Consider the following 23,938-nt stretch of genomic DNA (forward strand, 5'->3'; position numbering starts at 1 on the left):
TGTAACAGATTTAGCCCTCAAAATAACCAGTCATACTCTTCAATACGCTTTTCCTCAGTCCATTCATGTCTGGATCCAAGATGTAAACACTAACCCGTATTTGAAAGGAATCTTGTATTGAAGTAATTCCTATTCTCAAAGTTAGACGAAGTTGGACAGTAAAAATGAACCATTACTGGCGATTTGCTTTGTTTTGGGTGAATTATAGTGATCTATAGTGGCATTTGTGTGGACAGATGGACCAGTAACTGAGGTACCTGGTGGCTGGAGACACCTTGTACTGTGTATCCACCCTTAACGTAACTGTCTAACCCCGAGGAAACGCTCCTCTCGCTCATCTCTTGCCATGGACCTAACTGCTAACTACAGCACTAAAGCTATACAACAATATTCTACAGTGTGTGTGTGTGTGTGTGTACCTGTGTGTACCTGCCATTGTGTGTTCTGCTGGCCTGTCGGGCTCTCTGCAGACTCAGAACAGGGAGTGGGTTATTGGAGTTCTTCAATTATTGGTGTCTTATTCTCCTTTGTCTCCCTCTCCTTCTCTCTCATCACCTTGAGTTATAGGTCCAGGTTTAAATAATGAATAATGTCAGAGTCGGTGTTTGAGCTCAGCTGTGTGTGACTGTTTTATCTTGCGTTTACTGGATTACCGTAGGAAGGTAGACTGCAGTAGTTTGGTCTCTCTCTCCGTCTATCCCTCTCCCTCTCTCTCTCTCCTGTTGTTTGTTGACCAGCTCATTTTGTGTATGTATGTTGTGTATGTATGTGGGGTTTGTGTAGACAGGCTTGATATGGTTGAGGTCAGAATATTTCCTACAGATTGTCTATGTATTTAGCTCCTCAGTCATTTTGTTCCCTTTGTGGCTTCAGCCTCTAGACTCTGCTTTGTGTCTGTGGTCAGTAGAAACAACAGGGAGTCCGTTGACCTTTGGTCCAGTGTTTACCAATGGCTCAAACACAACTTTTTTCTGATCCAAAGTAACAAAACCTTCTCTTTTGAAACAGAATCCTCAGAGGACGACAACGACGATAATGAGGAAGAGTCCAATTCAGACAACAGCGGCTGCGAGGAGAGCGGACTCGGTTTGTTGGCGAGGTTTGCGGCAAGCGCTCTCCCTGTCAGCTCTGCCCCCTTGACCCTTCTCCATGATGGCAAACATCGGAGCAGACTGAGCACTCATGGTAATTCAAACCCACAGCACTTAAACACACAGGGATGAATTCTAGGTTACGTGAAACTTTGTGACCAAACCAACAAATCCAATATATATAACAGTGCATCTGCTTTTTTATTGTAATATACGGTTTACTTTAGTTCCATACATTTAACACACCTCACATGGCCTGTTCACTGACAGCATTGCTGACCATAATTGTAATTTTCTGCGGTTGAGCAGGTTCATTGCTTGTTCAGGATGATGCCCTCGCTTCATTCTTAAATATTCATTCATTTCTAATTGTCACGCGGCTGCATGTAATGATTCAGTCTTGAATTATGTATAAGTTTCAAATTGATCAATAGTCCTATTCACAGTAGTATTGACTTCAGACAAGAATTTAGCACCATAGTCTATTAAAGGGTGCTTCATGTGTGTAGGAGGAGCTTGTTTTGCCTCTGTAGAATCTGTGTGTGTTAGTTCATGCAGACGTATTGTTCAGCCAAAGCATTGTGAGGGTGTTTGTGTGTGATTTCATGTCGTGTGACCCTTTCCACTCCTGGCAGGTTCATCAGAGTGCGAGTGGTCAGACTCTGGGTCAGATCTGCGGCTGAGAAAGTTTCCCCTCCTGCTGCACGGTAAACGCGCCGCTCCGGAACTTCCCCTGTTGCCCCCAGCAACACGTCGCATCGAACAGAGCAGCCCCTCCAAGCGAGATGACACCCTTCCAGTCAAACACAAGCCTCTGCCCAAGCCGCGCCCATCACCTCGGTCACCACGGCAATTCAGCTTCGACCTTGGTGCCGCTTGTGGGTTTGGAGGGTTCAGCGAAGACGAGGGCTGGACTCGGCGCCGCAGTGAGAGGATATTTCTCCATGATGCCAGCTCCACAGCCAATCAGATCTCTCTCTCAACATCTGCTTCCACCAGTCAGATCTCCTCCCCCAGCTCAGCTCCACCTCTCACCACAAAACCCGCCTCGAAACCCAAAACCATTCTGCCCAGCAGAGAGGGAAAAGATGTGGTGAAAGTAAGTCAATTATTCATTGCGTTGTCATTGAAGAAATGCCAAAGAAAGAAGCCTGTCCTCTTTTCTCCTCCACCTCTCTTTGCTCATCCTTCTGATCAGTTGTTGTTATTACTCGTCTCTTCCAACATCAGACTCTGGCTCCCTATCATCTTTATGTGTGTGTGTATGTGTGTGTGTCAGAGTGCCAGTAGGGATTCCCAGTACTTCAGTCACTGCGGCAGTCCCCTGCTGTCTGTGTGGTGTTGCTGACAAGAAAGGACAACTGCAGGCAGTCTGACAGCATCCAGCAGTGGGCGTGTGTGTGTGTGTGTGTGTGTGTGTGTGTGTGTGTGTGTGTGTGTGTGTGTGTGTCCAGCACATCCAGCACATCCATAGTGCTGTCGTTCATTTAACTCTGTGTGTGTTGTGATTTCTAAAACAGAAAAAGAAGCTGAAAGACTCACCTCTGCCCGTAAGCCCACCCACTCTGTGTAGTCCGATCACAGACAGCCCTGCGGCTCTGGGCCTCAGTCTGGCACGCAAGAGCCAACCAAAAGCCAAGGCCAAAGCCAGAGAGGTCAGTGTGAGAATGGATCACTTGTGTCATCGTTAAAGTACAGACAAAACTGCCACATACTAATCTGCAAATAATTAGAAATGTGTGCTTAGATGCATTCAGAGGTACACACACAGGGAAAACATCTCAAGACAACAAATCTAGTGGTAATTTATGTGTTAAACAGGGTTTGTTCTCTTACCTCAAAATTAAATTGTGTATCGGTGGTGTTGTGAACTCCCCCTACCTCATGCATCACATGCTCTCTGCTGACTTCTTGCTAGCATTGCTGTCATCTGCCGCCAGTTTTGGAAACACAAAGTGTATGCAGGGATATTTGTGGTGGAGGTGTCAGGCTGTGGCGGGTCGGGTTCACCTGCTGAACAGCTCACAGCTGAAACAATTGTGTATTCAACAGCTTTAGTGTTGTATATGTTATGGTTTGACTTTGAAAGGTGTATTCGTGGTTTGATAGTTTGGTGGCATGCCGCCAGCAGTATCACTTACAAAAGGTCAGGTGGAGTCTTTCCAGAGTGAGGTGTTTTAACAAGATAGTTGTGAATGGTGGTGATGTCATTTCTGAAGAAATCTCAGTAAATTGGGGTTTTCTCCAGCTGGATTAGTAGCTTGGTGACACAAAACGTGTGTGTGTGTTTGCAGCCTTCCAGAGGAGCGGTGAGCCGACTGATGGAGAGCATGGCGGCAGACGAAGACTTTGAGCCCAACCAGGACAGCAGCTTCAGCGAAGATGAGCTCCTCCCACCAAGCAGCAGCAGCATATCAGAGAGATCCTCAACACCCGGTTAGTAGACACACATGCACGCACGCACGCACGCACGCACGCACGCACACACGCACCCACACAGGCACGCACACACAAATCAAATACTCCAGCTTACATTGATTTGCAGAATTGATTGCCATATTGAACATACTGTACATGTTCAATATACATACAGAACAGAGAACTTGTTGTTGTCACTGATTAATATTTTTATTTTGCCTGTGTTGACATTATCAGCTCCAGTGCAGTGTGTGCTGGACAAGGATTCTCTGGTGGATGGACTCAGAGTTTTGATCCCCATGGATGACCAGCTACTGTACGCAGGACACGTGAACACTGTACACTCCCCTGACATGTGAGTACCTACATGTTAACACATTCATATGCTGTGATTTCAATTCCTCCAAGGTTCTTTGCGCAGGACAAACCAGGTCAACACTTATCTTGTCTTCCTCTCAAACATCCCCGTAGCCATAATTGAACCAAATATCATTATGCTGGTTATGTCACCAGAGAGGGATCAGCTGGCTGAGCTCACCTCTTGTTTTCTTACTCTGCAGTCTGCCAGATGGCAAAACATGAACGCTTTTGTGGGTAGAACTGCTCCGCTCATCCCCGATTCCTTGACAGTTGTTTCATATATTTCAATGACTCTGAAAGGAGTGTAGTTTTCTTGTGAGAAATCTTTCAGCAAGCTAGGTGGTTGGCGATTAGGACCTCTACAAAGCCACAGGGAAATATTTCTGTTAATCCCTCCAAATCTAGGAAAAGATGCATTTGTGGTGTTGTGTTTGCAGCACTAAGTTGGCTCTGGTATTTTAAAGTGTCCTGGGGCCTTAATTTAATACCTCTATTAGATCAAGCGAGAGGTTTTCTTTTCCTTGTTATCCAGGTACAAACTGCAGTGCAAATCTGCAGATTTTTCATTTACAGAATACAGGAACAAGAACTTTTGACAGTTTGGTTTTCCTGTGATTCTCACATGCAAGCATATATTCTACTGCATACCATTAATCTTTCACAGAACTGCATACAAAGAAATTTTTGAAAGCAGCACCAAAAATACAGGAGCTGGTGTATAGCAGTCAACATAAAAGTGGTTCTAGGAAGACCACTTGCAGGCTGCTTATGTGTCTCACATTACAATGTACCACTGGATAATCATAGAACAGTTTCCTGCTAGCACAGTATGTTGGCATAAATAGGTTCATGTCCATTAGAGTAACAAAGGTTGTCGAATCTTTCACCCCTCATATGCACACACACACACACACACACACACACACACACACACACACACACACACTTGCACAAACAGAGCTTACATGTTGCACTCAGAAATGATTGGATGAAATGATTAATGGGATTCAATAACAGGAAATACAACTCTGTGTGCAAATTCCCAGAGATGCACTTTAAAGCACAAATACATAAAAAAATAGGCATCACGATAAGTTCAGATCATTTACAAATCATCATTCACTTCCCTTATGATAATTTGTGCACCGTAGGGCTCGACAATATGGGCAAAAAGTATTTATCAAAACATTTTTCTATCCTTTGACGATATTCAATATATCTGGTAATATTGGTAATTGGTGTTTATGAATGAAGGATCATGTGTCGGCTAGAAAGGATTCAAAACGATGTGTCTTTGAGGCTACAGTTAATAATGGGAAAGCACAGGGTTAAATGTCATTGATTATGAAAATCACCCTGTGCGCTCTATCAAAGGAAATCATGTAAGAATAGAGCTTAAGTCTGTTATGTTGCCATCTAGGCTCAGTGTTTTTCCAGGATGTCATAGGTGGGCTGTTCCTGCTGTTCCACATTTCCCACCCTGAATATGTCAAAGTGATTGGGAATAATGCCAAATTCACACAGCCAGGAACAAAGAGCACCAAAAACGAGAATTGAGCTTATTGCCTCTGAAGAACAGCACAGTGGGGGCGGGGGAGAGGAAAATGACAACACATCAACAAGAATCCTTTCACAGTGTGTTTAAAAACCCTGGCCTTTTGCACGTTGACCCCAATGTGTTGACCTCTTTCCTCCCTGCATTACCCCATGCAGATACAGCGTTGTGGTGGAGGGGGAGAGAGGAAACCGGCCGCACATCTACAGCTTGGAGCAGCTGCTACAAGAGGCTGTGAGTAACCACCGTGTCTCCGCTTACTGTGTGCAGAGAGAGAGTGAGAGATGGTGCTTTATAATGTTGATATTTAATTTATTTATCCTGTATGTGTAGATCATCGATGTGAAGCCTCCATCAGTGCGTTATCTCCCAGAGGGAACCCGCATCGCTGCCTACTGGAGCCAGCAGTATCGCTGCCTTTACCCTGGGACCGTTGTGAATGGTACAGCCACAGGGCGCACACAGGCTTAACATTCACACTAAAACACACCAACCACTTATATGCGATGATTCACAACCCATTTATAGTACACGGGCAATGTAATTGTGGCAGGCAGCACTAACAAATGTAACAGACCTAGAGTTCTCTTCTCAATGAACACCAGCGGCTGTTTCGATTCAGGATGATTAATAAACAATTACAAGAACGGAGACTAAACCGTAAATACAATCATAGTCGCAAGGTTATGATGCAAAGTACATTTACAGTTATACTATTTAAGTTCTAGGCTATTGTGTCCATACATTTGCTCTATTGTTCAGTGGAAAGGCCCCAGTATATTCCATACCTGAAGTATTTTAATTGTTAAATAATATAACCACTGCCAACGCCTCCCTCCCTCCAGCATACGCTTCCTTCACTATCAGCTCTTGTTACAGGCAAACTCGTGACTCTTCTCTGCCCCCTACTGGCATGGAGTGACATAAGACGAACCCCGGTGCTTAATAAACTGTACTGAGCGCTCGGTGTTCTACGCTCTGTTCAGCCATCTGTTCATTTCTCATTTCACTGTACAGTTTTTGATTCAGTCTCGGTACAGATTAAGTTTACTAAACACTGCAACAAATATGCAGTTTTTGACTTCTGTTCATTATTTTGTTCCCCCACAGGAAGTGCAGACATTGACGAAAATGATGACCTCATCACAGTGGAGTTTGATGATGGTGACACTGGACGCATCCCTCTCTCCCACATCAGACTGCTTCCACCCGACTACAAGATCCACTGTGAGTGTGTCTACAGTGCGTGTGTGTGTGTGTCTTTTTGCATAGGTCAACATGCTGCCAGGCATTGCTCTCTACTCATGCCTGTGTGCATTTGCTTGTGTGTTGATGGATTTGAGCCCCCAGTAAAGTTTTGCTAATTTAAAAAGGTTCCGGTACATTACAGCTCTTTACCCTCTCGTGCATAGAAGGTTGTTCCCTAAGTGGCAGTGGCTGCATCTGCTTGCATGCTTCAAGAGTCAGAAAGACACCATGATGTGCACTATGACTTAGAACTTTAAACTCAAATAATCCTCCGGACGACACACTTCAACTCAGGATGGGAGGAGACACAAACACAGGGCAACTTCCATGTTTTTGTGTGTTGTTATCAGTGTTTTTAGACTTTAGCATGATGTCGCTCATCCATCCAGGTGCTGAGCCGTCCCCTGCACTGCTGGTGACCAGCTGCTCCAGGAGGCGTGTACGAAAATGCAGCAAAGAGGCGGGGCCAAAGCCAGAAGATGCCGTCCCTAAGGTCAAAGGAAAACCTGGCCGTAAACCCAAACCCAAATCTGGTGAGCCAATTAATCCTTCAAAACATGTCTTGATGATGTAGCTGCTCCATGTGCGCTGAGGCTGGAAGCTTATCGACATTACTTATTCACCAATCATTGCTGATCCTATGAATATTCATTACCCTCCATGTCTAATGTGTCAGCAAAGCACACAGGAGAGACTGAGTCTGTGGCTGTAACAAGAGAGGGAAAAAGTCCCCGCAGTGTAAAACTAATAGCACAATTTGCTTCAAATAAGACTGATTGCAATGTGCACTTTGTACTTTCATCACCATTACCTTAAATTGGTGCAACTGAATAATTCTTTGGGACCAGGAAAGAACATTTCCTCACATGCTGGAGCCAAATGTGCCAGGAAATCACAAAGAAGAGAAGTGACATGATTTGGCTCAGTGCTCTTTGTGCAAGTGCAACGTGTCACTTTACATTTACTAAGGATTTGTAATGGGAATTAGAAATAATAGTGGATTTTACTATAATGTTGTTTAACATGAATAGTATTGAGGTCATTCAAGAGCCATGATAAAAATACAACTTGTCCCATGTTCATCAAAAGAATTGCTGAGAGAAGTCTTTCATTTGCAACATATCACATCACTGTGGTCTTTGATAGCAGTTTGATATATTTGCTCAAACAGCGTCTTTCTTCAGAGCGTTATTTAGCTCCGTTACACGCCATGTTGCATGTCTGATCTGCTGACGCTGGCCTGGTTTTCTACTGCGTAAGCATTTCTGACATGCAGTGTTTTCATTACAGAGTTGTTTCTTTGCTTATTTGTCGACCATTCGCAGCGTGTGAGGTTGTAGACCACAAAAATCCTGAAGCCACACAAAGAACACGTCTGCTTCTCTTTTGTAAACCTCGTCACAGTGTGTTTTGGCTGAAACGTAAAGTAGAGTAGTTCAACTTTTTCCCTCTCGTTTTTTTTTCTCAGAGACCTCAATGAGCCCAGATGCCCGGGAGAACGCTGATGCTCCATCATCCTCCACCCAACCTGCAGAGAGACCCCAGGCTCATGCCAAGCCTGCCCTGGAGAGGCCCGTTGCAGTCCAGAAAGCGGCCCAGGAGAAGCCCAGGCCTGCGTCCCGGCCCACACCAGGAACACAAACAAAAGTGGGTCGCAAGAGCTCTGTCCCGTCCACGGCAAGCAGCCCTACGCTTTCACCTAACACGATACCCAGGAAGGCCAGCGCTGCCCAGTCCCCTCCTTCCAAACCAGGCCGCACCCTCCCTCCCTCCCTCTACCCCTCCACCTATGGGAAGGTTTTGACCGTGGATCTCTACAGTGAGCCCAACCTCAGTTCATACAACAGCCAGCGCAGAGAGAAGGAGAACAACAGCAGCGTCAGCTCCACCACCAACAGACCCATGTCCAGACCCAACATCGCAACATCCTCTACTGCAACAAAACCCAGTGCAACCTCCACGCCCAGACCGTCCTCTACTTCCACACCTAAACCCAAACCCTCTTCAGACCACCACAGTCGTCCCAGACCCAGCCTCGGCTCTGGCCTCATACCCAACACACACTCCAGGCCGCCTACAGGCAAAGCTGGGGCGTCACTGACTCCCAGACCTTCATTATTATCCTTATCTCCATTGTCATCATCTAATGCTAGACCTAAACTCAAGATGCCATCTAGTACTAGACCGAGGCCCAGTCCTGGACCCAGCCCCATCTCCAGACCCAAGCCAAGCTCGGGGCAAAGTGACATGGTTAGGCGGAAGCAGTCCGCGGAGCCCCTAGTTAAACTCGACCATGAAGGTGTGACCTCCCCGAAGACGAAGAAGACCAAAGCTCTCATGCTGCTGGAGGGACGGGACGTCAAACGGGACCACACCCCCATCACCACGACAACAGACAATCAAAAACTGCTAAAACCTAAGCTGAGAGCTCCAGACAGAGAGTCGGGCCCACCAGAGAAAGACTCTGCCTACAAGGCGCCGATGTTGCTTTTGGAGAAGGCAGATAACCGTGGAGCCGCTGGTAGAGGACAAGAGGTGGACAAGAGAGAAGAGAAAGGTAAAAAGGAGGAGGAGAAAAGGGAGATAGACAAACGAGAGGAGAGAAAGGTGAAACAGGAGTCTCAGAGTAGCAGCAGCTCAGAGTCAGAGGAGGAAAGGGAGAAAGGGAAGTTAAAGAAGAAGAAGAAATGCACCTCTAGCTGCTCTTCCTCTTCATCATCTTGCTCTGGTTCGTCCTCTTCTTCTTCCTCTTCTTCGTCGTCATCCTCCTCTTCCTCTTCATCTACTGACGACTCCTCCTGCAGCTCAGACGAAGACAGGCGACCCACACCTCCTCCTGTCCCCGTCTCCCCGCCTCCAGCACAGGACAAACCAAAAGAACATCCGAAAAATGAAGAAGAAGAAGAGGAGGAGGTGACGAACGAGGTGGAGATGAAAGTGGAAGAGGAAGAGGAGCAGTCTCCTTTGTCTCCATCGCCATCACCATCACCATCTCCTTCATCCTCTCCAACTGCTGTCGTTCCTGCTAAACCTAAACCCGCTAAACCAGCCACAGGAAAGGGATCTGGACAAAGGGGTCGACCTCCAAAACCCAAGCCAAATGGCGGCGAAGGGAAGGTGGGGAGACCAAAGAGGAGAGAAGGGGTCCACCTCCCCACCACCAAGGAGCTGGCAAAACGCCAGAGGCTGCCCAGCGTGGAGAACCGGCCCAAAATCTCTGCCTTCCTGCCTGCCAGACAGCTGTGGAAGTGGTTTGGAAAACCCACCCAGGTGAGGGGGAGAGCGCAAATACATGTCAAGCTAACAATTCATATTCAGGTGATAAACAGTAAGAACGCACAGATGGAAAGAAATTATTGGTATTAACGTAACGAATTGGGGCGCACTGTTCCTTTGTAACGCAAAACTGGAATGAAGTTTGTTGAGTTTAACCACAGAAAACACAAAGTCCAAACCGTTGTGTAATATGTGTTCCAAACCTCTGTCTCCTTTCCTCTGTCTGTCCTCTTCCTGCCCTCAGAGACGCGGCATGAAGGGCAAAGCAAAGAAGCTTTTCTACAAAGCCATCGTCCGCGGTCGGGAGATGATCCGCATCGGCGACTGCGCCGTGTTCCTGTCTGCCGGTCGGCCCAATTTGCCTTTCATCGGCCGAATCCAGAGCATGTGGGAGTCGTGGGGCAGCAACATGGTGGTCAGAGTCAACTGGTTCTATCATCCAGAGGAGACCAACCCGGGCAAGAAACTCACTGACAAGAAGGTCAGAGCTCCTTATTATCTGCTCAGAGCCCAGAGCCCATTATGAGAATCATTCATGTCAAGCTGCTCTGTAGGAAAGAAACCGTTAGAGTGTTTGGTTTGTAGTTTGAAGCTCAGTTATGCCAAAGATTTAACTCTACAGTACAGTAATGCTGAACTTGTTGCCTCTCCAGAACTGGGATCTGATGTGTGGTCAGTCTTTACCTGCAGCTTTGCACTCTTCCATCCAGAGAAAAGACTTCATGGAGGTGAGGCAAAACACCAATGACATATTAATGAATTATTGTGGATGAGCCCTAGTTTGGCAGTTAAAGTCATTGGTAGTCATTCTTGAAGTAGCATGTACAGCTGGACGGAGAGCTTGGTAGTAACCGGTGCGTCTCTGTCCCAGCGCGCGCTCTACCAGTCGTCTCACAGCGACGAGAACGACGTGCAGACCGTCAGTCATAAGTGCCTGGTGGTGAGCGTGGAGGAGTATGAGCAGATGACCCTCACCCGGCGCTACGCAGACAGCGAGGACCTCTACTACCTGGCCGGCACCTACGAACCCACCACCGGCATGATCTTCAACACCGATGGCGTCCCCGTCATCTGCTGAACTAAGACTGAGGCCCATCAGGAGCCCTTAAGACCCGACGTGGCCCGACGCACTGACCGACCGACCGCTCCACAAAGACACACCTGACAAACTGCGGTCTTTGAATTACTACTACACAGATGGGAGACACTACAGACAGTATTATAAAGCGAGGAAATCTCCTGAAGCACTCACACTCACACTCACACACACTTTGAAACATCCACCTATTGTTTTGTTTCAAGTGTTCACAGGACAGATTTGGATTTTGAATTCTAACACTTTTGAACATTTCCGTCTCCATTTCCATGTAAATATACCAGAAGAACACATGGATACAGTACATGTATACACTCACGTGCACAGACGCCTATAAATACTCACCCCGGTGTGAAACAAACACAGTTATATAGAGGAAAATATGAGTGTTTTATTTTCATGTAACAGATTTATGTGAGAGTAATTTTTTCTAAAGAGGTGAAACAGTCAAGAAGCTTTAATGAACTGTGAATGATCATACAGGAGAGAGAGCAGGGGGTCTCAGCAGGGTCAAGAGAGAGAGAGAGAGAGAGACACCCCACAGCGGAGTGATGTTGTGATTATATAATGTTGCCGTGGTGATGTTACAGTCATATAAATGTATCTACAGAACAGCAAGAGCGACGACGCAAAGACGCACCGAGAGCGAGAGAGTTAGAGGGAGCGAGAGAGAGAGAGAGAGACTCCTTCCATTATTGACCAACAGAGAGCACTTAAATCACTTCAAAAAGTTCCTTTAATTTAACCCCTTCCACATCCCTTTGACAATCTGAACTCAGGCAGACAAAGCGTCTGTGTGTGTGTGCTACTTTAAAACGTCTTCCTCCCTCCGACTCGGGGCTAAAAAAAAGAGAGAGAGGAAGAAATCTTGGACTTCACCTAAAAAAGCACTTCCCCTTTTCATTTTTCACTTCCTTATCTTAAGGAGGGAATCCACCCAAAACACAAGCAGCAGCTGTTTGTCTCGAAACATGTTTGAATAACCAAAAGGATAAAAATACATCACTGTTGAATGATGAACGCCTCAGTTGTGCTCCAGAAGAAGTGAGCTTGTGTGCAGGCTTGAGGGGGATTTGGTGGAGGACAGCAGCCTCTCATTTCCAGATTCATTAAGGCCACGGTGCTGTCAGAGCTCTTCCTTCTTCACGGAGTTTCCCTGTTGCCATTTTGCCGTGGAGAAACCCCAAGCTAAACACATCGTCTGCCATTTTGGGGCTGCAGGAAGCATCTGAGCAATCAGTGGAGAGATCAGTTCACTCTTATGAGCTCAACACAGCCTTTGTTTTTTCTAATTTTACCAAATTGGTTTCCTGGTTGTGATGGATAGTTCCTTCACTCCTGAAACTGTCAACGGGGATTAAATCAACATCATTGTTTTTGTGTTCAGAGCCTAAGTTCAGTCTGCCTGGAGTGTTGGGCAATCTGAACGCATCTCTGTCCCGTTTGTGTTTTTTGGTTTTTCTTATGCGTTCTGCAGTCGTGTGGGTTTCATTCTTAACCCCTCACACCCCAGATCCCTCCCTCCCTCCACGCAATCACTTGTATCTTTGACACAAGTGCACTTTGATCCAACTTATCGCTGAGCTCCACTGCAGAGGACACTGTGTGCGTGCGTGCGTGTGTGTGTGAGATGCTTGGTTCCTGTAGTCCTCCCACTGGTCTCACTGATGCTCCTCTGCATGCCAGTGATGCCCCTTACCCTTCCTCACACACACACACACACACACACTCACACACATTGTTCCTTTTCCACATTCGCACGTCTTCATCTGTCATAACTGCTTGTGAATTTTTTTTCTCGATTAAGTTTTTTTTGGGGGGGAGAGACTTGAATGTTGTGCTCAGGGTTGAGAGCTGTCAGGCGGCCTTCATCTCCCAGGCCGTACAGGAACCATTCACCTGATTCTACCAAATCCACCCCAGTAGGTGTTGATGCGATCGACATTGTGTTCAGCCTGATACTGAACTCATCTGAGCTCTTTAATTCACTTAATTACACTATTATGTACATAGTGTGCGTCAGATATATCGGGATCTATACACACACACACACACGCATATATATGGTATATATACTGTATATATCTGTGATTGCCATGTTTATTTGCTCTTGTCTTACCACTTTGCCCTCTCTCTGCCTTGCTGCAGAGATTGCAGATTGTCTTGTTGATATTCAATAGGTTTAATATTTTCTACTCTCTTGAGATTGTTTCATATTGTCTGTACGTCTGATTATATTATAGGTTAAATCATATTCTCCCGTGCGCTCTCAGATGTGACGCGTCTCCGTGACGTCCGGAGCAGATCCCAGGATGAAAGCGATTGTTCCCAGATGAAATGACAAAGATTTTTCCGTTTTCAAACGTTAAACTGTAGAGTAGCTTTTACTGTCGGTGCACGTTTATAAAAGCGACACAGGGTTAGTTAGAAATTGTGCTGCTTGTCCGTTTGAGGCGGTTAAAACCAGGTACAGTGCGGTTTTACCTTCGGGAATTTCTGAGATTGAAATGTCACCACGTTCTCCCTAAAGATGCTGCTGCTCTGACATCTGCTCCCCCTCTTTGCCCCCCAACTCACATTTCTATAGACTTCTATCTCACATTGATGCGTGATTGGCTCAAACGTTTGTGTGACAGCCAGACAAAGTGGATTTTGGGGTGGGATCTCAGTTCTTAAGAGCTTAATGGATAAACAGGTGCGTTTGCAGAATGAACATGTTAAAGTGAATGTTTGTTTAACGCTCGAGTCGCTAAAGCACTTTTTTTCTCTCTGTGTGCATTTGTATGAGGCAGTGTGATAAGACATCGCTCTCCTACACACACACACACAGGCACACACACATGCACGCACACACTCTTTTGTAACCCTTTAAGGTGTTATTGCTTTCCGATCTATATTTGCCCCCTTTTCTCCGACCAAAGCCTCCATACAGGGTCCAACACACACACACACACACACACACACACACACACACATACAACACTTACTTCCCAATTCCCTTTGCTCTCATTAAGTGTCATATTTGAAGAGCCTGACCCTGACTTTGCCACCCGTTGTGTGTTTTTTCTTTTGCTGTGATTTCTCATCTTTGCCTTTTTTTTTTTTCTTTTTTTTTTTTTTTGCATGTTTCCATGATATTTTTTTTCCTTGCTTCCCTCTCTGAACAATCGTCCATGCCTCTCAAGCAATACTGCTGACAGGCCCTGGGAGCTAGCTGCTAGAGAGAGAGAGGAATAGGAGAGAGAGAGAGAGAGAGAGAAAGAAAGAGAGAGAGAGAGAGAAAGAAAGAGAGAGAGAGAGAGAGGTGGACCGGAGGCTGGTTCTTCGTCTGCTGTTCATTCAGTATCGTTATCGTCCTGTTACAGAAAAAAAAAAAGTTTATTTTGAAAATAAATAGAAAATCATCTAAGTTTTGTAAATGATCCTTGTCCGTCGCGGGGACAGAAAAGCTATTAGAATATACTTTGTACACGTCAAAATCTTGTAAAAAATGCTAAAGAATTCATTTTAGAGTTGATTCTGAAACCAGATATATTCTGTGGCCCTATACTGTATGTGTAAGGAACCTTTTTTCTTGTTTTTAAAGTTTTTTTTACGGACAGCAACCACGTTTTATCAGTGTTTCTTTAAAAATTGTTTTAGTAACTCAGTATTTTATAGTTAATCAATAAACAGATGGAACTGTATGTCTGGTGCTGTGTGATGATGTTTGTGTGTTCTTCTCTCTTTAAGCATTTTGACACTTGTGGTATAAATGGTTCTGGTGTAAAAGGAGCCCCACTGCACCCTTGGGTGGCTCTGCTGCACTCACTCTCATTGGGCCGCTAATGTTTTCACAAATGTTGTCGCTTTTATTCTTCCTAAATCACTCGTACCACATTTTCAGTCCTGCCTCTGTTCCATATCCGTCACTGGAACACCATACTACAGATCTAACTCACAGCTCATTCTCCAATACAGAAGGAATGGAGGAACTCTGACCAGATTTGAAGGATCATCTGGAAACTTCTGGGTTTGCTTCAATTCCACTATTTCTCCTCAGACATTAAAACAGACAGTAAAATTTGATTATGATGTCACCAAGATAAATGATTACCTTTTAGTGTTTAGCCACTAGAGCGCCCATAACCCTGACCCCAGTCACACACTACCAAGACTACATGGTTCTTATCTTGGTTAAATTGGCAACACACCTCACAAATGTCCTCAACCTCCCAGTACACAGTTGCAAATTCCGTTTTGATCTTCCAATGTGGCTCGGTGACTTTTTTCACTTCACATCCATCAACTTTCTGAAGTTTCCACCGCCGCACCTCATTGGTGCTCGAAGGAATCGTCCCACCCACATCAAATACCTGCTCTAAAGGTTTGTCTGCTTTCAGTTTGGGTGAACTGCCCCTTTAATCAACAGTGGACTCCATCAGGCCTCCATTTTGGCAGCTCGGTAATGAAGCTGCTGGTTGATAAAATGGAGGAAAGTTCAGCTTCCTCCTGAGCTGCAGAGCTGACCGCAGGAGACACGTTTCCACTGCTGACCATTCACAGTTCGACCATCAAAGCTGGCAACGGTGTGTGTACGTGTGTGTGTGTGTGTGTGTGTCAGAGAGAGACAGAATTCCTGTGTGTCCACGTGTAATTAAATCTTTGCTGACGTGAAACTAAGTGTGTGTTCCTGTTTCATGGTGAGAGCAGCAGTCAGGGGGTTACGTCGCCTCTGTTTCCCTAAAAGGACTAACATCAGCATAACATCAGAACCTGCTGGGTGCTTCCTTGGATACACACGCTCTCACACCACACAGTACAAACCCACACTGAAAGGTATCCACATACACCGCACACACACACACACACACACACATACACACATTCTTTCTAACCTACCTCAGCAGAGCCCTTACGCACACTCCTGTGGGTGTGTCTGCACACAAGATTCTGATTGGCTGACATCACAGGAACGGAGACATTTCATTGGCAGAGGCATCTTTACAGCTTGAACACAGGGAGCAGAGTGAGCTGGGATGGAGAAGTGTGTGTGTGTGTGTGTGCGCCCTCTAAGCATGTACGTAAGCATGTATGTTAACACATTACTGTTGAACCCCTCCATCACTTTTTCTCTCTACATTTTCAGTATTCTGTGCAGCTCTCTCTCTTTCTTTGTGTGTGTGTGTGTGTGTATGTATTAGAAGTTATTATTTTCTGCACACACACTTGCACGCACACACGGTTTCCCAGGAGACAGGTATCTGAGTGAGTGAGGGGGTGTTTAAATGCAGAGTGAGCACAGTTTGAATGGCTTCTTTGTCACACAGACTTTTATGTGTTTGTCCTTTGGCTCTCGATTGAAATGAAAGGTCTTTCTCTCTCTCAAAATTAATACTCTAATTTGATGAGGGAAAGAGGGAGAGGGAGAGAGAGAGAGAGAGAGAGAGAGGGAGAGATATGCACTGCATATCAATTAGCTATCTATTATTCATGCTGACAGCATAATGAATGAAACATCAGATTCTTTGTATTTCAGGCGTGTTTAATTATCTTTGCTTTTCTCTCTGGGCCTGACAGACACACACTGCTGTTATGGGTATTTAAACCCGTAACAGTAGTGTGTGTCAGTAGTGTATGAAGTCCCTCTAGATGTGAAGATGAGGTGATGCTTGTGGAGGACAGAGGAGCGATGTCTGGCTCAAGGGTGCCACCTGTTGGAGAAAGTTCTGGAGAGGGCCTGACTGCACCACGCCCCGGCAGAAGTTGGGCACCGACCATTTACAGTAGACGGAGCTGTTTCCCGCCTCACCTGCTCTGCCAATACACCCTGCCCCACCTGACCAGTGGTTAGTTGTCTAGGCGCCCACACACAGAGTTCTAGGCCAAGTGAGAGACGGAGCTACGGGCACCCTGCTCACACCGGCGTCTCTCTCGGAGCGCCACAGAGCTCCTGTTCATCTTTATACTGGAAACTAAATTGGAAGCAGCTTTGTTGCTGGATTGTCTACGAAGGATTATTTCAGTCATCCAGCTGAAATAGATGCTAAGCAGCTGAAAACTCAACACTGGACTTCAATCCTGATCAATAGTGAAGGTGTAGGAATGAGGAAACTGGACTTTGTGTGCTCAAGGGAACCAAGTCTTGCAGCATAACAATAACAGGAGGGGGGGTGCTGTGTTTTCAAGCTTATTGACCATTGATTGAAGAAGAAGAATACCTGTGAGAGCACAATGGGCCACTAAGCACCTCAGCTGTGTGAGGGTGATCAGCCAATTAACATCAATATCCCCTTTTAAATGTTTTTAATGTTGATATTGAACAAAGCCGTAACTTTAACACAGAAACATTGTGATGGTACCTCTGTGCCACCTTTTTATTCCTCCACACTCTCCAGTGTCTCTTTCTCCCAGTTTCCCTCCTCCTCCTCCTTCTCCCTATGTGGAACAGAATGACTAATGATCAGTTACTCTGTCACACACCAGAGACTTTCTCTCCCTACAGCCACATCCAAAATTAGCACACACACACACACACACACACACACACACACGCACACACGCATACACATATTCACAGGTACAGCTGCACAGAAACAAAGTCACATAAAGAATAGAGAGGGTCGTTCAAAACTCCTTGAAATGAACAAAAGAGAGCAGATAATATGTAGAAAGAGCTTTATGCTCTAGTTGCTCTCGTCTCTCTTACAGCTCTATGAGCAAGGTGATGTCCAACAGAAGGGTCAACAGTCAAAAAGGACAAGAAGAAAAAACCTTTAATTTAGTCCCAAGCATCAGTTTTAAGCTGAAACATGAAACCTTGCTGTTCGTGACCTCATGCTGCTCAGTCCTCGCTCAATTTGATTGCTGTTCCCTGTGCAGCAGCGCCTTCTGCTGGATGAACGTTGACCTTGACTCGAAATATTAATACTACTCAGGTTCTTACTCAGGTTCTCAAATTTGAGGCGTGCCACCCTGAGACAACTACAGTTGAATAAATCTGTTTCATGTGGGTAAAATAAACAGATCTGGTAAAGTTAAGATAGAACTTTATTCCTAAGGAAATTGTTGAAAAGTTGTGTTAAGACGTAGAGAAAATATGTAAAACAGGGTTATTCCTGCAAAGTGACAACTCTTATATGAATATATATTCATTTCTATTCTCTATTTTCAGACCCATGGAGCATTTTCTTCTATTTTCATGCTTTTATGTTGAGTTTCTTAGAGAGTTTTTTCTTTGGGAAAGGAAACTGAAGCTGAGTAAAGCACCGTGAGACATTATGTGTTGGACTATACAAATTAACTTGACTTGTAAATATTCTGATTTTGGTGGACCCATCACAACGCCCTAAACCGATAATGATTGTAATGTTGTCTGGGTAACAAAAGTCTTTCAGTGAAATCTGAGGTTTTGTGGCTAAGATTGTGTCCAATCAGATTAGACCAGGAAAATGCTGCATTGCACAGAGTTGCCCCCTGCATGGTAAACCCATTATCTAATATAGAACACTTTTAGCAGGTTATACTACTAACTATAACTACTGAGTACTAATTCATAAGTGAGTAAGTCCCTGACATCAATTTTTAGATGATGACTCTCCATTGATCAGGCCTTCCTATACATCCTGAACAAACTTGTGAAGAAGGCCAGCTCTGTCCTGGGCTGCCCTATGGATTCTGTGGAGGTGGTGGGGGACAGGAGGATGATGGCCAAGCTGTCATCTTTGTTGGACAACTTGTCCCATCCCTTAATTGTTTAATATGCATTTGAGGTGATTCTTCTTCTTATTCTCCACGACTGTAACAAGGATTCTTTATTAAAAGGTGAATATGACACATATAAGAACAGGCTCACATGTTTTTTAAGATTTTAATGAACCATCATGGAATAGCTGCACCAGCAAAAAGGCTTTATTTAGCTCACTGGCCCAGTTTCTACTTTTTCACTTAACAGAGAAACAACAAATTTCTCTAAACTAAACATTTTCCACCAAAGCCATCTTATCTCTCACTTTCTTTTAAAGAATAAACGGTATTTATTCTACATCAATATGTTTTTCTGGCACCATGCTCATTTTTCACAGTGGTATAGTCATTCAGTCATGAGTTTCAATTTAAATACGAACAGGAAACACATGACAAGCTGGTAGATAAAGCAAACAATGCAAATATGTAAACAATAAAGAGGGTAGAAACATATTATCAACTACCTCATCTAATTGAAGTAATGTTGTAATGTGTTCTCATATGTATGTTTCTGTCCATTCTAGTTCAGACTGATTTATTTGTTCCTCATTCGTTCCACAGCTGCCTGATAACTTTCATCCTCCAGACCTGAACAGTGAAGTCTTTCTTTGTCTTCCATTGAGCTGAACATTTGTTTCTACTCTCACTAACAGAAAATCTTTTCATCTTTCCATTTTCTCATCCTGACCTTTTCCTTCTCGTTAATATATGGCTTTTGTTTTGCCATTTGTATTTTATAACCTCTTATCTTGCATCCAGAGTGAGTTTAACAGCTGTTAATGAGCCTAGAATGTCTCATGTAGTGTAAATTCATCTAATTACTGTCATTGATCAAATATGTTTTCAATCAGAACATGTCAACATTTTAGAATTCCAATTACACAAATATTAAAACTAAAATAAAAATATAAAAAATAAGCAATACAAATGAAAGAACATGGATGAGCATAATTATACAAACATATATAATAAAAATGGAAAATAATAGCAACCATAGTCCCCACTGCAGTGAAACTATATTTGCAACAGATCAGAAGAATGATAAAACACACCCCAGTTATTATTATTATTGTTATTATTATTATTATTATATTATTATTATATATAATTATTATTATTATTATTATTATTATTATTATTATTTATTTATTTATTTATTTATTTATTTATTTATTTATTTATTTATTTATTTATTTTATTTTATTTTATTTTTTTAAGTTAGCTTTCTTATAAATACGGAGTGAAAATATGATAAAGGGTCACTTTGGTGTCAAACAGAAAGTGAAAGAGACTTCCATGTCCTTTAATGACAGATAAGACCAGAAATAATCAAAAACACCTTAAACATACAGCAAACAGAGACAGAGAGGAGAGGAGAGGCCTCAGGCAGTGTTAGGACAGTGGGACATCCAGCAGGAATGGGAGCAGCTCCCACACGGCACACACACTGTTAATCACACAGCACCTACATCATTATTCTCTGCTCTGAATGTGGGCCTGCTTTCCATAAAGGACAAAGTCTATAACACAAGCTTCTCTTATCAATGTAACATTAAATCCAACAGAACAACACAATAAAACAATCTCAATTAGTTTAAATCTTCTCTCCACATATTTACAACTTCATAAACTCTTTTTTTCTTGAGCTTTTGGCCCTCATAAGGACCAGGTTGCTTTTGGCACAAAATTATTTTCTATCCCCGAATCCATATCGCTCCCACTCACATTATTCTGATTCTGATGATTATCATCATTATCATTGTTATGTCTATCTGAGCGTGGCATAAACATACACATGTTCAATTTCTTCTCCTTTACAATATCACATGGAAAATGAGCAGCAGTTGTCATGGAGATGAAACATGATAAATTATCATAAACATTGTATGAGGGTCCAAATATTTTTTTTCCCCCAGAGATATGACATCTGTGTATAATCAGGAAACGTGTATGCCTTTAACCCATCTGTGGCTTAAGAACTTTCTCTTGATTTACTTTTCAAGGAATTACAGCATTGTAAAAAAAAAGAAAAACAGCGATGAGACTCTGAAAAGGACATTTTATTATTTAAGCCTCTTTCTTTTTAAATGTGAAATGTATCACATACAAAACATTTTTCTCGATTTTTCTTAAGATTTTTCTCGAATTTCTTAAGATTTTTCCCAGATACATTTATGTTTTGTTTTTTATCGTTTATATTTTCAATAAATCAACTTTTAAAATTGAAAAACTATTTTACATGTTTCTATTTCTACAGTATCCTATTTTTGATTTTTATAAATGTCAATATGCCTTTTTTAAAGTTTTAATTTCTTTTTATCTTTAGCCGTAAAAATGTTCTTGAAACTTCTAGACATTTGTATTTTAGCCACACTTTGCATGACCTCACTTTATGTTCGAACATAAATCAAATGAATGAATGAATAAAAAAAGTCAGTAAAAGTAATACAATAACAATACAATGTTACTAATATGTATTTCTGTTTCTTTTTATTTCTCTATCTTTGGTTCTTGCTTTCCACACTACATTTCTTTCCTTCTGCCCTCCTTTCTTTCCTTCCTAAAACGCCACAAACCGTTCACTTCACTTCGAGTGCTTTTACTTTGGACAGCAGAGTAAAAACACTGTTAGTATTTGTTTACTTTTACATGAGTGAAACTTTAAAGGCATGTCTTTGATTTGTGATGGATTCATTTTCCTCCTATGATATTGCTACTTTTACACAAGTTCATCATTGTACATCTCAGGAATACAGCCTCAGATCCATAGTATCCCACATTAAGAAATCTTGGACATGTTGAAATGCAAAACATGTGACTCATGACATGAAATGGGGTCTCCTTCAAGACTATCATTCTCTACTTCCTGCTGCAGTTGAGCCGACTTAAGGACACATCAGATGATTTTACACTTAAGAAATGTCAGCCTTTGTCTCACAATGATCACACTGATAAAAAGTCAGAGGAGAGCTGACAGATGGACGCCGTGAAAAAGTGAATCAAAGTCCAACTGAAAGGTCGAGTGGATGAACGGGTGAATGGGAACAGAAGAAAATAGTACCATCAGTTTTCATTCTTTTCACTCAAATTCATTTTTCTTCTCTGTTATTGTTTCCCATCTGCAGCAGGTTTGTGTTCCAGCTATTCTTTCACAGCCACGTTGACTGAGCAAAATCAAAGAGATGAAATAATCGCCTTTCCTCTCAGTCTGTGCAGCTGGAGGAACTGTGTTTGAGTCCATGGCTGGCTGTATATGGGTGTGTAGGCCCACTCTATATGTGCATGTGTTTACATTCAGTAGCCTGTAGCATTGGCAGGTGTGTGCATGCGGAGCGAGGGGAGGTGGATTCCTGATGCTGGAGCGCTGAAGCTGTAAGCTGCATATGCGACAACAGAGCCCAACATCAAGCCCAACATGTAAGAGACGGTCATCGTGTTTCCTATAGAAGGGGAGCAGACAGAGAGAAAATGAATAAAAATAGGAATAAAATAATAGAAATACTTCAAAAGATAACTATACTATACTAATTTGTGAAAAATACCAGATGTTTTTCTTTTCATTATGATCTTCTGTTCGGATATTAATTAATAATTCAATAATGTTCAAAAAATAAACTTCTTTATCTAACAGCAATGTTGGAGCTTTGAACCACAAGAGGTCAGCAAAAACAAGATTTTAAGCTGCTCTTCAATTCCAGTAGCAACTATGAGCAATGGATTGAAACAAGAGGGACACACATTAAAGCATGAACCTCCACCAAGGCCTCCAATTATGGCTCCATCTCTCAATGATGAAACAGAGACAAAATACCAGCTTCTTCTCTTCTGTTTGCTTGCTGGAATATCGTTTCTTTTTGTGACTTCCATTCGCTGCATCTGCTGCATAGTGCAACATCAGTTTTAAAAGCTCTGAGTACCACAAACAAAATCCCTTTCACCTTCATTGTATATTTATGATGGCACATATCAGAAAAGCAGACTTCTCAAACCCTCGCCCCATAAAGCTAATGCCTGCTGGCTGCTGCAAACTGTGAGATAACAGTAGCTTTGTTGTTGTTGTAATGTCACTATCTGTCACACTGTGTCAGATGTACTTTACAATGAATGTCTGGTGAAACTATAAATGCTGAAACATGTTTTGGTGACATTTCCGCACTATGCTTCTACCTGGACTTTGGCCTGAACCAAAATGTTTATTTGTGTGTGAGAGCCTGGCTACAGCCTTTAAATCTACCATTTAGACTTTTTATTTTTAAACATATGGTTCAGCTATATTTGCTCCACTAGTTCATTCACACACACACACACACACACACACACACACACACACACACACACACACACACACACACACACACACACACACACACACACAAACACATCAACACACACACTCTCACCTGCCAGTTCCCTTTGTTCGGGTGGCACTTTGCCAGCAGCTAGGATCATGGGCACAGAGCCAAAGTATCCATTAGTGACTCCCATGAGGAGGGAGAAGAGACACGGCCAGGCTGGGTGGGACAGGGTGGGCGTGTTGGCCGGGTATACACACATGACAAACAGAGGGATGAAGACCACCCTGAGGCAGGAGAAGAAGAGCAGGCGGCCTCCGGACCAGTCATACGGCAAAGCTGCCAGGATCTGGCACAGGAAAGCAAGACATTTCAGTTATGAGAGGTTCTAGCAGTGGAGGGATCCTGCTCTTATAGACTATAGGACCAGGCGATTCTGAAAACCCCAAGTTGACCTCAAGAATGATCTGAAATGTGATTAGTTAGATCAGGTTTAGTTTATGCTTAGATAGGCTCCTAATAACCTATTTCTCTGGCTTGTGGGGCCCCAGACTCTGAGGGATGTAATGCCTGTCTTAAGGCTTCTTCCTTTTCCTTATACATGATGGTTTTTGGTAGTTGTCTTCCTGGAGTTCTGGGCTAAGTCAGGAACTTAAAGCTCTTTGAGTCATTGTATGTGATTGTGACTGACTAAATCCAAAAATGTTCCACTCTGTTCCCTGCTTTTCCTCATCATTGCTCCTTTGTCTACCTGCTAACTGACTTCATTTGTCTTCCCCTTCTTCTATTCAATTCCTCCTCTTCCTCCATCTCTCTTTTCTCATTTCAACAAAATGCTTCGTTTGCTGTGAGGACAAAGTAACAGCGAACAAAATTA

General features: G+C 43.4%; 2 protein-coding genes across 2 annotated transcripts in view; one reads left to right on the plus strand and one right to left on the minus strand.

Moving 5' to 3' along the window:
* tnrc18 (trinucleotide repeat containing 18) overlaps window positions 1–14,730 on the plus strand; it is a 46,776-nt gene extending 32,046 nt beyond the window's left edge. The window contains exons 18-30 of the mRNA XM_076143001.1: window positions 1,009–1,185; window positions 1,727–2,190; window positions 2,612–2,746; window positions 3,386–3,527; window positions 3,747–3,864; window positions 5,583–5,658; window positions 5,758–5,866; window positions 6,535–6,651; window positions 7,062–7,205; window positions 8,141–9,942; window positions 10,193–10,429; window positions 10,602–10,676; window positions 10,820–14,730. Coding sequence (XP_075999116.1) covers window positions 1,009–1,185; window positions 1,727–2,190; window positions 2,612–2,746; window positions 3,386–3,527; window positions 3,747–3,864; window positions 5,583–5,658; window positions 5,758–5,866; window positions 6,535–6,651; window positions 7,062–7,205; window positions 8,141–9,942; window positions 10,193–10,429; window positions 10,602–10,676; window positions 10,820–11,026 — 3,803 coding nt within the window. The 3' untranslated portion in view covers window positions 11,027–14,730. The remainder of the gene's footprint in view (window positions 1–1,008; window positions 1,186–1,726; window positions 2,191–2,611; window positions 2,747–3,385; window positions 3,528–3,746; window positions 3,865–5,582; window positions 5,659–5,757; window positions 5,867–6,534; window positions 6,652–7,061; window positions 7,206–8,140; window positions 9,943–10,192; window positions 10,430–10,601; window positions 10,677–10,819) is intronic.
* Window positions 14,731–21,313: 6,583 nt separating this feature from the next.
* slc29a4a (solute carrier family 29 member 4a) overlaps window positions 21,314–23,938 on the minus strand; it is a 10,858-nt gene continuing 8,233 nt past the window's right edge. Inside the window, exons 10-11 of the mRNA XM_076143002.1 lie at window positions 23,170–23,410; window positions 21,314–22,209 (exon numbers count right to left, since the gene is read on the minus strand). Coding sequence (XP_075999117.1) covers window positions 22,064–22,209; window positions 23,170–23,410 — 387 coding nt within the window. The 3' untranslated portion in view covers window positions 21,314–22,063. The remainder of the gene's footprint in view (window positions 22,210–23,169; window positions 23,411–23,938) is intronic.

This window comes from Genypterus blacodes, unplaced genomic scaffold, assembly GCF_046128005.1.
Source record: "Genypterus blacodes isolate CSIRO-AG114 ecotype Tasmania unplaced genomic scaffold, CSIRO-AGI_Gbla_v1 ptg000022l_1, whole genome shotgun sequence".
In the NCBI taxonomy this organism is placed as follows: domain Eukaryota; kingdom Metazoa; phylum Chordata; class Actinopteri; order Ophidiiformes; family Ophidiidae; genus Genypterus; species Genypterus blacodes.